This window comes from Trichomycterus rosablanca, chromosome 15, assembly GCF_030014385.1.
Source record: "Trichomycterus rosablanca isolate fTriRos1 chromosome 15, fTriRos1.hap1, whole genome shotgun sequence".
Taxonomy (NCBI): Eukaryota; Metazoa; Chordata; class Actinopteri; order Siluriformes; family Trichomycteridae; genus Trichomycterus; species Trichomycterus rosablanca.
In genome coordinates, this window is record NC_086002.1 from 26,080,315 (window position 1) to 26,096,974 (window position 16,660).

Here is a 16,660-nt window from a genome sequence, read left to right on the forward strand (position 1 = left end):
GCCGGACGCTGTGAGTGGGGCCCCCCGTATTTTGGGGGGACGGGTTGACCCGGACGACCTCAGATCGCCTCTGCTTTCGGTACCCAGGGTCCCCGGCCCGAGGCCGGCAGGGGCCCGCAACCCGTCCCGCTCTGCCACCCCAGAATTGTAATTCTGTATTGCAAATGGGATGACATGTATTACTACAGTATATTGCAAGTAGGACTTATGTTGCAACTGGAATGAGATCCTATGTACTATGGTGGCCGAGAAGTGCAAAACAAATTAACATTTCAGAAAACAAAATTACAAAAAAACAAAAACAACATTTACAACGAAAGCAAAAACTAATTTACAAGTGCTTGGGAACCCAGTGTTTGTAAATTTGTTTTGGCATATGTAAAAGTGTTTCAGCACTTGTAAATTTGTTTTCAGCATATGTAATTTTGTTTTCTAAAATGTAAATTTGTTTTGCACTTCTCGGCCGCACATTTCTGACGGAAAAGGTAGGGACAATAAACCGGAAGTGCGTGTTGCTTACCTGCTGTCAATCAAACTGTTTCTCAGCGGTAAAGTGAACGGAGTTTGTGATGGTGACGATAAACGATGTTTTGTCTAGTTTGTGAAAATAATTTTATCCAGTTGACCCACTATTGTTTTTCTTGTGGAAAGTGTTAGGTTTTTCGGAACATAAAAACGTACATTTAATATGGGAAGTTTTACGGCAATTTCCAAGTTTTACGACATTCATGCCGCATGGTCTTTTCTTCAAAATGGCGGCTGCCATGATCTCTTGGCAGAGGTCCCCTAGACCCCCACCTAGGGGGTGGGCGGAGCATGGGCCTCTTTAGCACATTTCATTGGCTCCAACAGCAGTGGCGGAGGAGGAGCCTAGACTAGTTTAAAAGAATGGCGGGCTTAGACGCCGGCTCTCTTTCTTGGTGGTTGTGTGTCTAGACTGCAGGAGAAAGGAGCGCCGATCGGCCTAGCTCTGGCATATATTCACAGATCATTTTTACACTTAATAAAGTGTTTTAAAGAGTACTTTCTGGACTTCCCGACTGCTTTCTTCAGGACCTTTTGAACTAAAAGATTTATCCTAACAAAAGTTATTAGATTGTTTGAGACGGTTAGACGTGGCGTGTGCATCTCTATTTACCGTCCGCTCTTCTAAACATCTAAGGAGTTCCCACAAGGAAAACAAAAGCGAAATAATGAAAATAATTAACACAAAATGGACAAAACATTGTTTATTAGGGACGGAACATTTGATACCGAGGCTTTAAAGCTTGTTTCACTTTTGTAACACTGGACTCAGTGTATCAGAGCTTGTATTAAACCAGCAGGAGAATGTGTGGGACTGATTTAAAGCTTTGGTGCTGTGTTTTACCTCACTCACTATATAAGAGACAATCAAACCAGAGTTACCCACCGTCCTGTAAAATACAGAATCCTTCTTTATCTGGAGACTAAACGCTGCGTTCAGTATTGTAACTGATACAGGATGCGCTTTGTTCTGTATTTTTATCAATGGGAAACGGGTGGTGTGTATGAAACAGAAGGAAACTGCTGCTACTGTGGGAATTAGAAAGCGTTTGGTTATTATATTAAGTAGTATTCACTTTTATTCTTAGTAACGGTGTGTGCGCGCTGGTTATAGCAGCATAACCTGGATAATACACCGCTGTATGAGTAGCACAGTGGGTAGAGTGCGTTGAAGGGCACAGTCATGAGAACAAAAGTTTTATTTATGGTGTTTAACATTTATTATTTTCATTCTTTATAATTATAAATCAGAACCATATTTTAGGCAAAACAACAACGCACTCTACCCACTGTGCTACTCATACAGCGGTGTATTAAACAGGTTATGCTGCTATAACCAGCGCACACACACCGTTACTAAGAATAAAAGTGAACACTACTTAATATAATAACCAAACGCTTTCTAATTCCCACAGTAGCAGCAGTTTCCTTCTGTTTCATACACACCACCCGTCTCCCATTGATAAAAATACAGAACAAAGCGCGTCCTGTATCAGTTACAATACTGAACCCCAGCTAACACAGAACGTTCCCGTAACGTAAGATTTTGGTTCCCCTATGGTTATTTTTAGGGAACCATCCCATTACGTTATGGGAACGTTCTATTTTCGTTAAAAATATTAGCGCTGTTCCCGGAACGTTCCGGGAACTATGAAACCTAACGTTCTCTCATGGTTTTATGAAAACTAACAGAGAACGTTATCTAAAAGTTGCCTTAAGGTTTTCTTTCTTATGTGTTTAAAGTAACGTTCCAGTAACGTTCCCGGAAGGTTTTCTTATGATCTTTAAAGTTTTTTGGTAGGAACTTACCAAAAAAACAGCCTTTTGCTTGAGACGGTCCATGTAGATCAACCTTTACTTACAAGTACCAACTATAAAACTATGAAACCTAACGTTCTCTCATGGTTTTATGAGAACTAACAGAGAACGTTAGGTAAAGCTTGTATAAGGTTTTATTTCTTATGTGTATAAAGTATCGTTCCAGTAACGTTCCCGGAAGGTTTCTAAGTTAACCCAGCTAGCACAATCATCTGGCCCAGTTTCCACTTTTCTATCGGCACAGTCGGCCGAGTGTCAGAATCGGCCAGAATCAATGTAGCCAGATCCGGCCCAGTTGTTACCACAGCTGGGTTTGGCTGGTGCTCGTAGAAACGCGTGCGCGCCGACGCTGGTTGTCCGGCTGTGGTCCAGCGTCCAGTCTCTGATTCAGCGCCGGCAGAACGAGCGTCACCATAGCAACAGTGCGACGCAAGCCGTTGAAAAAGAGGAATCGTTCGTTCGTGTGAGGTAAATAAACATTTAATCTTAACAACTTTTTACTTAGTAAAATGTAAGCAGAAAGTATATTAATGAGTTTTGGATTAAGATAGAGAGCAATTTGGAAATGAAAACTGTTTATGGTAATGTTATCTAGTGAGTTTCAGGTTAACTGGTAGTCTGAACTGAAACACTTCAGGTAACGTTAGCTAAAAGGCTAACAGTTTCTAGCATTAGACAACAGCTGCTAAATAATTAAAGTTCATTGAATACTGTGGATAACGTAAACTTAAAAGCTACAATAAGCAACAAGAACAACAACAATAATAGTAATACAATAATAAGCAACAGACGACCTACCATCTCTGACTACATCCACAAGGTGGACCAACAAAGCAGGTGTGTATAATATAAGAGTGGACAGTGAGTGGACACGGTATTTGAAAACTCCAGCAGCGATGCTGTGTCTGATCCAGTCATATAAGCACAACACACAGTAACACACCACCAACCACGTCAGTGTCACTGCAGTGCTGAGAATAATCCACCACCTAAATAATACCTGCTCTGTGGTGGTCATGTGGAGGTCCTGACTATTGAAGAATAAGGTAAAAGGGGGCTAACAAAGTATGCAGAGTAACTGATGGACGACAGTGGAACTGTAGAGCTACAAAGTGCACCTATAGATAGATAACTTTATTAATCCCATAGGGAAAGTCAGTAAATGGTTAGTTAACTATATGGTTAGTGGAGCTGATAGAAAAAGAGTATACATACAAAGAGGTGGTTTTAATGTTATGGCTGATCGTATATAATTTTATAACCCAAAGATTGTCCCTTGTATTCTTTGTAGATATTCAAGTGTCCACTACCATCACTGAGCCACATTTGCTTATTCACCTCTCATACATGAGTAAAAACTATGAACACTACTCTGCAGCATCTAACAGCCGGTGTAGATCATCAGCCAAGGTCACAAGATCCAGCAAGAAGGTTCTGGGTTCGATCCCCAGGTGGGGCGGTCTGGGTCATTTCTGTGTTGTTTGCATGTTCTCCCCATGTCCGCGTAGGTTTCATCCGGGTGCTCCGGTTTCCTCCCACAGTCCAAAGACATGCAAGTGAGGTGAATTGGAGACACTAAATTGTTCATGTGTTTGATATAACCTTGAGAACTGATGAATCTTGTGTTATGAGTAACTACCGTTCCTGTCATGAATGTAACCAAAGTGTAAAACATGAGGTTAAAATCCTAATAAACAAACAAACAGTACTTCTTTATATTGTATAATTTACTTTTATAATTATTATTCTTATATGCAATTAAATGTTATTTTCTATGTATAGTATTCATATAGCTGTCATTTTGGTTCACTTTTGTAATTGGTCTTATTTATAATATTCTGATGATTATTATTACACTACTTGCTGCAATTATCTTAATAAAATACTTTCTACTGCACAATCTGTAGTTAATCTGTAGCATAAATCTACTATTTTTTCTATGAGGATGTGAAAGGAGAAGAAAACGGTAAATAAATGGTATCGTAGTGTTTCGGGGGCTATTCCGGCCCAGTTATGGGAGAGTCGGCGGAGATCTGGCGTCCGGATTTGGGCCAGTGTATTTGGCCCGATTCTGGGCAGTCATTCAAAAAGAGTCAGAGCCGACACGGGCTGCCGGTGTTACCGGAGTGTTATTGCAAGGTTGTCTAAAGTTTTCAATAATTTAAAGGTTAGTACAAGGTTCCCTTAAGGTTTCAATAATTTTAAGGTTACGGGAACGTTAGGGAAACGTTCCCACAACTATAATGCACAACCAAACGGGAACGTTCTATTTCCGTAAAGAAAACTTTCCTGGGGAACCAAAGGGCAACCAAAATGATCCGTTCCCAGAACGTTCTGGGAACCAAAAACTAACGTTCCCGGAACGTTCTGGGAACCAAAAATTGTTAGCTGGGAGGTAAATAACACTTCTATTTAAAAGAAAATCTTCCATTTTAAGAAGCTCCAGCATTGTAGAAGGCTATAAAAAGTAAAATCAATTTTCAATGCTGATTTAGCGTAATAGTGTTGGTCAGTCTGTATCATATTCTTGAAAAGAAAATTAAAATTAGTTCTCCATGCATTCACACTGGCATGTTCTGGGATTCAGTTGAGTCTCATCAGTACACACAAGTTGGCAGCCAAATGATAAAGTATTGCAAAGGAATATCTTTGAAATTCTTCCTCATAATGTTAAGGTTGCTATGTTTTGTTTTTTCACTTGTCAAAGAAAATGAAGAGAAAAAAAGCTTATTATTAGTATGCAGGTCTTCGTGATGTAATTCTACATGGCACTCACTGTCTGTATAGGTAAATGAGTGAGTGACCACATAAAAAAAGTATCAGTTTCTGTGCCACCCCTGTGTGAGCAATGGTCTCAGTCTGGCCACCCCTGTGAAAATTGTCTGGCTCCGCCACTGCCCATTTGTTCTTTCAGCTACATGACAGTTAAGCACCCTGGACTCGACCTAGTCCTGCTTGGTAGCTGTGTTTTACTTCGCACTAAACAGCCTATTTTTCTAGTAGAAAATGAAGCTCACATCCGCTTATAAATACATGTGGAAAACACCAAGGTCTGGTTTGCTCTTTTCAGCCTGTGTCTACAAGAAGATCGGGTTTCCTCAGCATATTTTTACATGTAATAAGATGTGAAATGTGCGCTGCGTCGCTTTACGCATCAGGAGCGGTGTGCTGTTTTAGCAGAACACAAGGAAACAGAGCATCGTTAGGTTCCCTTTGCGGGCTTTTACATGAACGAGAGAGCTTATGTTCGGCCGACGTGCACTTTATTACCTCGCATTTTATATCAGGACTTGTATTTTAATCGTTATCTGCCATGAGAAAACACAAGTGCGCATGTGTCACGGAAGCACACAGACGCTGCACTGGCCGAGTTGAGTCTACACAGTTCTCATGTGTGCTATAAAGCCCCGCCCCCTCTCGTAAGAGGGAGGAGTCTCTGTACAACAGAGCACAGCGCTTCACTCGCTCTTTCTTAGCGCCGTTTTAGCTCCAACAACGATGGTAGAAGAAGCTCCAGCACCGGCCAGCTCGGCCCCCGCCAAGGCTCCTAAAAAGAAGACCGCGGCCAAACCCAAGAAAGCGGGTCCCAGCGTCGGCGAGCTGATCGTCAAAGCTGTTTCCGCTTCCAAGGAGAGGAGCGGCGTGTCCCTGGCCGCCCTGAAGAAAGCTCTGTCTGCAGGTGGATACGACGTGGAGAAGAACAACTCCCGCGTCAAACTCGCCGTCAAAAGCCTGGTGACCAAGGGCATCCTGGTGCAGACCAAGGGCACCGGCGCCTCAGGCTCTTTCAAGCTCAACAAGAAGCAGACCGAGGCGAAGAAGCCCGCGGCCAAAAAAGCCGCCGCTCCTAAAGTGAAAAAGGCCGCAAAGAAACCCGCCGCTGCAAAGAAGCCCAAGAAGGTAACAGCCAAGAAGCCCGAAGCCGCTAAGAAGTCCCCCAAGAAGGTCAAGAAACCCGCTGCTGCCGCTAAGAAAGTCACCAAGAGCCCCAAGAAGGCTAAGAAGCCGGCGACCCCCAAGAAGGCAGCCAAGAGTCCTAAAAAAGCCAAGGCAGCCAAACCTAAGACCGCTAAGCCCAAAGCGGCCAAGACCAAAAAAGCTGCACCCAAAAAGAAGTAAACATGTTCCTGTTTTATTAACTTCGTTTTCTTAAAACGGCTCTTTTAAGAGCCACCTATATCTTCCTCTAAAGAGTCTCGTTTCCTAAATATATACATACATATAAGCATGCATGCGAACATACAACTATTCATACATGCAACCATTCATACATACATATTTTGTGGAGAGTGTAATAAGCAAGGAGTTAAAAACACTAAGTATAACTGGTCTTGTTTTATGTGTAATAATTTTGTCACACATCCCCATAAAACTGTCTGTATAAATGTGTATATGTATGTGCACTCACGTATATGAGCTCCTTACATAATGTAATTGTTAGTGTAAATGTTATTGTGACATAATATAATGTAATTGTTGCTTAAGAGAAGCTTTTCTGTATCATACATTACATGGACGGGAGAACGGAGGAGAAGAGAGGGGAGGAGGGGCGGGGCCAATATGTGAGGGGGCTTGTATGTGTTTCCCTGAGACATGACGGCGCGTTTATGATTGGCTCAGCTGTGCCTTCTCTCTAAGCCAATAGAAGAGAGGCCAGTTTGCCTATATCATACCGTTTCGAGCTCTCTCCCAGTTTACTTCAGTTTTGTTCCACGAACGCATCTGATCATCAAAATGAGTGGCCGAGGGAAGACCGATCTTTTTATCAAAGTGTAATTAACTTAATTTTAAAAAAAGGAGATTCACATGATTTTGATAATTGGCGACAAATTACAATAATGAACGTAGATTATAAAATATTTGCTAAGATTTTAATGAATAGAATAAATGAACATTTAGACAATTTGATAGAATTGGAACAGACATGTGCAATAAAAGGCAGATATATGTGGGACAACTTGAATTCTTTAAGAGAGATAATGACAAATAAAAACATTAACGATTATTTTATTATTGCTCTTGACCAAAAGAAGGCTTTTGATTTAATATCTAGAGAGTATCTTTGGTTGGTGTTGGAACACTATGGGTTTCCTCCTAAATTTATACATATGGTTAAGCTATTATATAAAACATCTGTGACACAAGTAAAAGTAAACAGTGTTTTGACAGATTCCTTCTTAGTGGAACGGGGAGTTAAACAAGGCTGCCCCTTAAGTGCAGCCCTTTATGTACTAGCTATTAGCCCTCTTCTAAATAAAATCAAGAATGACCCAAGAATACAAGGTATAAAACTTTCTAAGAACAACATAATTAAAATCTCAGCTTACGCTGATGATATAACAGTTTTTATTAAAAACCAATTTGAATACAATATATTAAAAGACTATTTTAATGAATATGAAATAATAGCAGGTGCAAAACTTAACCAAATGAAAACAGAAGGTATTTGGATAGGAGGAAATACACAACCCTATCTAGAAGTTAATATAAAAGAAGAAATAAAAGTACTGGGTATATATGTATCTAAAGATAGAGCACGTGAACTAAACTGGGAAAAGAAAGAAGAGTCAGTGAAACATGAACTGGACAAATTCAAAGGCTCTAACTATAAAACTCGCATACATATTATTAAAACCTTTATTTTATCTAAATTATTATTTCTTGCTACTGTTTTTCCACCAGATGAAAAATGTATTAATCGCCTGAACAAATTGTGTATTAAATTTATATGGAATACAAATAGGGAGGTAACAAAACGAACCCTTCTGTTTAAACCAAAGTTACAAGGAGGGTTAGGAGCAATTGACTTAGGCATTAAATTAAAAATTGCATTTTGTAAAAACATAGCACAAGCAATGGAAAGGAAGGCTAAGTGGATACTAAAGGAATCTGAATGGTTGAAACAAAAAGGAAAGAAAAGAAAAGATGTATTTTATTATAAACTTATTTATGGTGATTTCACATTTAAGCATACAAACTTAAATATTGACTGGATTAACTTATCAAATAAAGAAATTTATAAATTAATTAATACATTTTATCATGGAGAAACCTTACAGTATAGACAGACAGATTTAAATGAAAGTAAGATAATAATAAAGAACATACTCTCTAAAAATATCGTTTCATAGACTCACATGTCATAAACCATATGATTTATGACATGGTAAAAAATTAACAAATCAATATGTATGACTTAATTTTTCCCCCATTTATCTATCTTTACGTATATCCCTATATATGTATACATTAGCCAAGTTATAGATCACTTGCAGTAGCAAAACCAACAATATAGACGATTAAAAGCGGTGCAGCAAACGTGTTTGTGTAATACACATGGAACAAAAATAATAATAATGCTAATAATAATAAGGAAAATGAACGAAATATTCAATAATATATTTTTTTAAAGGTATATACTTTAAATGCGATTGTAAGCTGTGTTCTAAAAGCACAAAGAAACAAAGGAAAGTATTATAAATCCCGCCAACAGCATGGAGGAAATACTTTGTTTTTTGAAACGAGGCAGCGGCAGAACGCCGACCAGTAAGTGACATTTGATGTAAGCACGATCGTCCAATGAGAAAAGAGCTTCATCAAGACGCCCAATGAGCGCAATAATTTATTAAGTGTAAATTATCATAATTACTCATAATAATGATTTTTATTTCTATTATAGTTGTTGTAATAATAGTATTATTGGTGATGATGGTAGTAGTAGTAACTGTAATTATAATGTTATGGAGAACCAATAGACGGTTAGTGGAGCGTTTCTTCCATCTCGTGACCAAAATGTGAAAACAGGAACTAAATCTGTGTGTTTGTGTGTATGTGTGTGTTTTCTTTTATGTATGTGTATTTTTATGTATTTTTATGTAATATAAAAAATTGTTAGGAGAATTTAGTGGCGTTGGTGTTGCACGGTGTACAGTCTGTATTTTACACAGAGATGGTATAAACTGATTGTAGTGTAATCTACAGTATGGCTGTACATTGGTAGAATGTAAACACGCTGGATGAAGGTATGAGGAATGAGCAGAATATTGAATGTTAACCATAAGACTGGTTATTGTAATAATGGTAATAAAACAACGGAATTCACAATGATGCCTTTTCTAATTTGGAAATTCATGTGTTTCAGCCGCCACCTTAGCTAACAAGTGTTAACAAGTGTCATAAGCGAGTGAGATAAAGACCATGACTGAATTAGATTAAAGGGGAAGACCCTGTCCTGTTCCAGCAGGACTAAACCTCTGTGCACAAAGCAAAATCCACAAACATAAAGAGAAGCTCGGCTTCAAGAAACTAATTGTGAACAAATTGTGTATTAAATTTATATGGAATACAAATAGGGAGGTAACAAAACGAACCCTTTTGTTTAAACCAAAGTTACAAGGAGGGTTAGGAGCAATCGACTTGGGCATTAAATTAAAAATTGCATTTTGTAAAAACATAGCACAAGCAATGGAAAGGAAGGCTAAGTGGATACTAAAGGAATCTGAATGGTTGAAACAAAAAGGAAAGAAAAGAAAAGATGTATTTTATTATAAACTTATTTATGGTGATTTCACATTTAAGCATACAAACTTAAATATTGACTGGATTAACTTATCAAATAAAGAAATTTATAAATTAATTAATACATTTTGTCATGGAGAAACCTTACAGTATAGACAGACAGATTTAAATGAAAGTAAGATAATAATAAAGAACATACTCTCTAAAAATATTTCTGAAAATATAAGAGACACTATGTGGCTAATAATAAATCATAGACTACCTGTTAGAACAATTGTGAAATGGAGTTGCTATGTCACCACCACTAAATGTCCTATACATGGTTGTCTGGAAGAAGAAACAATTGAACATCTTTTGTTGAACTGTACAAGAACCACCAACATTTGGAATAAAGTAAAAACATTAAATTTGGATTTTGATATAAATATGAGAACAATAATGTATGGTATTTTTGATAATGTACATACAAATATTGAAGAATTTTACTGGCTAATTATTTGTGTGGTGAATACAAAGATTTGGAAAACAAGATGCAAAATAATTATAGACCAAATTAATATAAGTGCTGACATTGTTTTTAAACAGATTGTTTGTCACTTAAGACGGTTGCGAACTGAAGATCTTAAAGCTAAGAAAAAATTTCCATGGTCGATACTTAAGTTGTAAAAATTTGTATGTAATAGATTTTATGTTTTGTATGTGTTATTGCTGTGTTCTTTATCTTGTTCGGATTGTAATGTAATGATGATAACTTTGTTCTGAAAATCATGTCTTAATAAAGATCATATTTAAAAAGGAAAAGGCTTTCAAATGTAAATGATGTTAAAGATGTACAAAGTTTGTGGTTTAAAAATAAGAGTTTCCTTTCAATCGGGGAAAGTAAAGCTGACGGTATCGGAATTATGTTTTATAAAGAAAACGTAAAAGTTATTCAATTACGTGAAATTATTCCAGGCAGATTAATGTTTATTGATGTGTTTTGGTTTGATAAAAAAAATCAGAGTAATAAATATATACACGGCTCAAGACAAAAGTAAGAAAATCCAACTTTTTAATAAGGTTAAAGCATTATTATGTGTAGGGTTTTATATTATAGTGTGTGGTGATTTTAACACAATTACCGATGAAAAAGATAGAATTTCAAATAAACCATTTAAATTAAGTAGGGAAGGAAAAGTTTTAAAACAAATTATGGAAGAGTATTGTATGCAAGACACTTTTAGAATAATTTGTCCTGATCGAATTGACTTTACTAGATCTGATAGCTCATGTCAAACTAGAATTGATAGAATTTATGTAAATAAAACTTTTCAAGTAAAATCTTATAAGACAAAATTAATTATTGAATCCGATCATTTGACAGTGATATCCAAGATTGATTTTAAAAAAGAGATTAGTAAAAATTATTGGAAACTAAATATAAATATTTTAAAGCATCCAGAAGTAATCATGGGATTAAAAGAAGAGTTGTTTAGAATCATGTCTTTAAATATATTTATAAAAAACGATTGTAAATTGTGGGAAATTCTAAAAACTCAGATCAAATATTTTTTAAAACACGGAAGTAAAATGGTAAATCAGGAAAAAAATAAAAGGTATAACTATATTATGAAAAAATACATTAATTTTAAACAAAAAAGTTTTTTAACGGACTATGAAGATAATGAATTATCAGATTTAAGAAAAGAAATAGATACCTTAAATAATGAGTCCTTGACAAAATTGCAAATTCAAATAGGATATAATTCTGATGAAACTTTAAATTCATCTCAAGTGACTCATTTATACTCCCAAAAAAGACAAAAGGCTTACATTGGTTCTATCAAAGATAAAAATGGTACAGTAGTTACAGATGCTAAAGAGATAATGAATACTATTAAAGATTTGTGTGAAGATATGTATAAGGAAATTGAAATTGATAAAAAATCTTTAAAATCCTTCTTAGACTTTAAACATAATACAAACTATGACTATTTAGGCGAAAGTATTAAAGAATGTGAAGTGGTGTCTGCTATTAAACAACTGAATCTTAAAAAATCTCCTGGTAAAGATGGTTTGCCATCTGAATTTTATCACTTTGATATTCTTGTTTTTTCAAATTTATTAACACGGGTGTTTAATTTAGGTGTAAAAAGAGGTTATATGCATGACACTTTTTATGATGGTGTTTTATCTTTATTGTATAAGAAGGGAGATGTAAATGATATTAATAATTGGAGACACTTAACCTTAATGAACATAGATTACAAAATTTTCGCCAAAATAATAATGAATAGGTTAGAAGATGTATTAGATTTAATAATAATTAAAGAACAAACCTGTGCTATCAAAGGAAGACTAATGTGGGATAATTTAAATATTTCGAGGGAATTGGTGTTTGAGAGTGGTGAAAGTTTTTATATGGTCACTTTGGACCAGAAGAAAGCCTTTGATTTTGTATCAAGAGAATATTTATGGGAAGTTTTGAAAATGTATAATTTTTCTGATGATTTCATTGCCATGATTAAGTGTATGTATATAAAATCTAATGTGCAGATTAATGTTAATGGTAATTTGACAGAATGTTTTCAAGTCATGAGAGGTGTTAAACAAGGTTGTCCCCTCAGTGCTGCCCTATATGTTCTTGGCTTAAGTCCATTAATTACTAAAATTCGAAATGATAAACGACTACAAGGAGTTAGATTAGGTGACAACCAATTTATAATTTCTGCATATGCTGATGATATTACTGTGTTCATTAAAACAAGAAAAGATTTAGACATTATTTATGAACATTTCTCCTTATATGAGAAAGTGTCGGGAGCCACCCTGAATGTTTTAAAATCAGAATGTGTGTGAATTGGAGACATTAATAAAAAATTTCCAATTGATGTATCTGAGACTGAACATCTTAAAGTCCTAGGTATATATTTTGATAACAATGGCTGTGTAGATTATAACTGGAAAGAAAAAGAACAAATTATTAAAGAAGAATTTAGTAAATGGAAAAATTGTAATTTAAGTTATAAAACAAGAATAAATATGGTTAAGACCTTTATCTTATCAAAAATAATATTTGTATCCTGTATTTTCCCTCCCACAGATAAATGGCTTAAAAATATGAATAAATTATGTTGTAATTTTATTTGGAATTCAACACGTGAAGTAACTAAGCGTGAACTTTTATATAAACAGAAAAAAATGGGTGGTCTAGGAGCAATTGATCTTTCCATTAAAACAAAAATTTTTGTATGTAAAATTATTGCAAATGGCATTTACAGACAAGCTGATTGGATTGGAAACATCACAAATTGGAAACAGAAAAAAGGCCGCTCTAGAGCGGTTCCTTATTATAAATTAATTTATGGTGATTTTATAAATAAATTTAATGTTTTGAATATAGATTGGATTAAGGATTCTAATAAAAAGATTTACAAGCTAATAGTAGATTTGAAATATTGTAATATAGTGGATTTTAGAGGCCTTAGAGAGGAAGAAAAGAAAGAATGTGTAAATAATATCTTATGTAAAAAAATATCTGAGAAGTTAAGGGATATTACATGGTTGGTAGCAGTGAGGAGACTTCCAGTGAGATCTGTAGTGAAGTGGAGTTGTTTTGTGAAGACAAACATGTGCCCTATGCCAAAATGCCAGACAGAGGAAACTTTAGAACATTTTCTTCTAGAGTGTTATCGTTCCCAAGAAGTATGGAGCAAAATGGAAAATTTAGGTCTTGAGATTAAAATTCATATGAAGTCCGTCTGTTTCGGTATTTTTGATGAAATCATGCCTAAAGATAAACATGACTTCTTGTGGTTAGTACTGTGTATTGTGAAGTCTAAATTATGGAAAACAAGATGCAGAATGACTATTGACCAACAGTTTGTTTCAGCAGAGAATGTTTATAAAAATATAAGAACTGAACTGAAAAGAATAAGAACAATGAATGTTTTATTTAAGGACTCTGAATTGTGGAAGATTTTAAAATTGTAAATGATTGTCTTGATAATGTAATGTAATTTCCATGTACTCTGATGAAGTTTAAATAAAATATTAAATAGAAAAAAAAAAAAAAAAAAAAAAAAGAAAAGGCGGCAAAGGTCTTGGAAAAGGAGGCGCTAAGCGTCACCGCAAAGTTCTCCGTGATAACATCCAGGGTATTACTAAACCCGCCATCCGCCGTTTGGCTCGCCGTGGCGGTGTGAAGCGTATTTCCGGCTTGATCTACGAGGAGACCCGCGGTGTGCTCAAGGTTTTCCTTGAGAACGTCATCCGTGATGCCGTCACCTACACCGAGCACGCCAAGAGAAAGACCGTCACCGCAATGGACGTGGTGTACGCTCTGAAACGCCAGGGACGCACCCTGTACGGATTCGGGGGTTAAACGTTCAGACCTCCACGCTAACACAACGGCTCTTTTAAGAGCCACCCATATTTTCTACAAAAGAGGAAGTCTTTCTGCTTTATTAATAATATTGTTATTAGTAGTAGTACGTTCACAGATGTGTACATTTGCAAATCACTTGTTTAGCCCCAAAAGCTTGAAAGCATCATTATAAGTAAAAATAACACATTCACTGATGCATTTTTTTTTTAGTTCACTTGTGTAGCCCTAAAAGCTTTGAATTATCATTAGTAGTTTTAGTATTACGTTTACTATCAGATCTCTCGTTTAGCCGTCATACGGCGTGTTTGCATACTACCAATGTACAGCCATACTGTAGATTACACTACAATCATTAACACGATCTTTATCTATCTATATATATAACATTTAATAAAATATTGCTATTGAATCTTTTATATTCGGTTTTAAAACATGTATCGACCTCAGATTAAGCGGGAACAGACAACAAAGAACAGATTCTAGTGAATGGGGCAGAAGGGGGCGTGGAACGGTATGTTGTCTGTCCAATAGAAACCCAGGACCTTGGACCAATCAGAGTTACGTGTTTCATCTTGGCTTACTCAGCATGCAGGGTTAATAAAGCGGGCGTGTAGAGCGTCTACATTCACTTGCAGTTTGTCCTAGAGGAAACAGCAGCATCATGCCTGAACCAGCGAAGGCCGCACCCAAGAAGGGCTCCAAGAAAACCGTCCCCAAGACCGCCGGCAAAGGAGGCAAGAAGCGCAGAAAGGCCAGGAAGGAGAGCTACGCTATCTACGTGTACAAGGTCCTGAAACAGGTCCACCCTGATACCGGGATCTCCTCCAAGGCTATGGGCATCATGAACTCCTTCGTCAACGACATTTTCGAGCGTATCGCTGGTGAGTCCTCTCGTCTGGCTCACTACAACAAGCGCTCCACCATCACCTCCAGGGAGATCCAGACCGCTGTGCGCCTGCTGCTTCCCGGTGAGCTGGCCAAGCACGCCGTGTCCGAGGGTACCAAGGCCGTCACCAAGTACACCAGCTCCAAGTAAAGCGCCTTAGTCGCTCTGGCAAACCAACGGCTCTTTTAAGAGCCACCCATCTTATCAAGTTAAGAGAATTTTCCTCTTTTTTTTTTATATTCTGTCTGAATATGTCATACACACTGTATCTAGCTAGCTTCCCATGTTTATAATACTTGATTTATTTATTAATATATTACTAGTTTTGGGCACTGCTGTTTTTCACGAGTTGTACACGACTCACTATGTGGTGAGTTTCGGAGATTACACAAAATATCACAGTACTCTTAAAAAAGATATTATAATACACTCAGAGCCGTAGAGAGAGAGATGCTACACTCCTTGATCTCGCCAAACAAACCCGGCACTTAAAAAAAAAAAAAAAAAAAAAAAAAAAAAAAAAAAAAAAAAAACGATAACTAACTGTATTAGGCGTTTACAAAACTAACGAGAACGTATTAAAATTATAGATAGAATAGCCTTCGCGTTTTCATGTTTGTCATTTATTTATGAGCATTGTAAGCTAAGCTATCTATTATGTTCTAAGGCCGATATGCTATTTACACTGTACTATCTATCATAATACAAGGACACTGAACAACATGCTACCCAAGAAAATCAATAACATATCTGAGGAAATAGAAGAGATTAAAAAAATCTCTGGATTTTATGTCTGCGGAACTGAGTAAAGTGGTGAAACAGCAGAGCATGCTACTGGACTTAATGGATGAAGTTAAAGAGTTAAAGACCAGAGTTAAAGAAAAAGACAAAATCATTTATGGATTAGAACGAAGAATTGATGACCTGGAACAGTATACAAAGATGGAAGATTTAATAATAAGCAGACTGGAAATTTCACATAGATCCTACGCCAGTGTAGCTGAATGCAAAGATGGTGAAGACGTCTCATCAGAGGAACTGCAATCTCTGGAATGGCAAGTTAAAAAGTTATTTGAAAGTAAGAATATAAACTTACAAACTAACAATATTTCAGCTTGCCATACTCTGCCCAGAAAAAAACAGCAAAACAAAGCCTGCCATAGTGGTCAGGTTTGTGAATAGAAAGCACAGGACTGAACTACTGAGGCAGGCAAAGAAGCTGAAGGGAACAGGAGTGTACATCAATGAGAATCTTACCAAAAAGAATGCAGATATTGCAAGACAAGCACGTATACTTAGAAAACAACATAAAATACAAGTCACATGGACTAGGAACTGTAAAGTGATGATACGGCTAAACGGAACACCGGAGGAAGCCAAAGTAATTATGACAAAAGGAACTGAAAGATTTGAACCCATACAAATGAAGAACTATATAAAGCTTCCACACAAACTATGGAGTGAGTATGATCATTTGAGTTTTAAAACATTTGATAAAACTGAACAAAAGATGTATGAGTTTGGAAATGACATTGATCCAGAAATCC

The 16,660-nt window shown here is 36.5% G+C and overlaps 3 protein-coding genes across 4 annotated transcripts in view; 2 read left to right on the forward strand and 1 right to left on the reverse strand.

The window, feature by feature from the left end:
* Positions 1 to 16,660, reverse strand: part of LOC134329013 (histone H2B-like) — a 49,953-nt gene that overhangs the window by 25,374 nt on the left and 7,919 nt on the right. The window contains exon 2 of one of the 2 annotated variants that reach the window (XM_063010255.1): positions 16,064 to 16,160. The exons of the other annotated variant lie outside the window; for it this stretch is intronic. The gene's annotated coding sequence lies outside the window, so the exon portion shown is untranslated. Of the gene's footprint in view, positions 1 to 16,063; positions 16,161 to 16,660 lie in introns of those variants that run through there. 2 annotated transcript variants of the gene reach the window in all.
* LOC134328825 (histone H1-like) lies at positions 5,842 to 6,462 on the forward strand. Its single transcript, XM_063010057.1, has one exon. The coding sequence runs from the start codon at positions 5,842 to 5,844 to the stop codon at positions 6,460 to 6,462; it is 621 nt and encodes a 206-aa protein (XP_062866127.1).
* On the forward strand, positions 14,889 to 15,353 carry LOC134328434 (histone H2B-like). Its single transcript, XM_063009530.1, has one exon. It carries the CDS (start codon positions 14,889 to 14,891, stop codon positions 15,261 to 15,263), a length of 375 nt encoding a protein of 124 aa, XP_062865600.1. The 3' UTR covers positions 15,264 to 15,353.

Coding starts and splice junctions, on each gene's coding strand:
- LOC134328825 (XM_063010057.1), top strand. CDS start 5,842: ATGGTAGAAGAAGCTCCAGCACCGGCCAGCTCGGCCCCCGCCAAGGCT.
- LOC134328434 (XM_063009530.1), top strand. CDS start 14,889: ATGCCTGAACCAGCGAAGGCCGCACCCAAGAAGGGCTCCAAGAAAACC.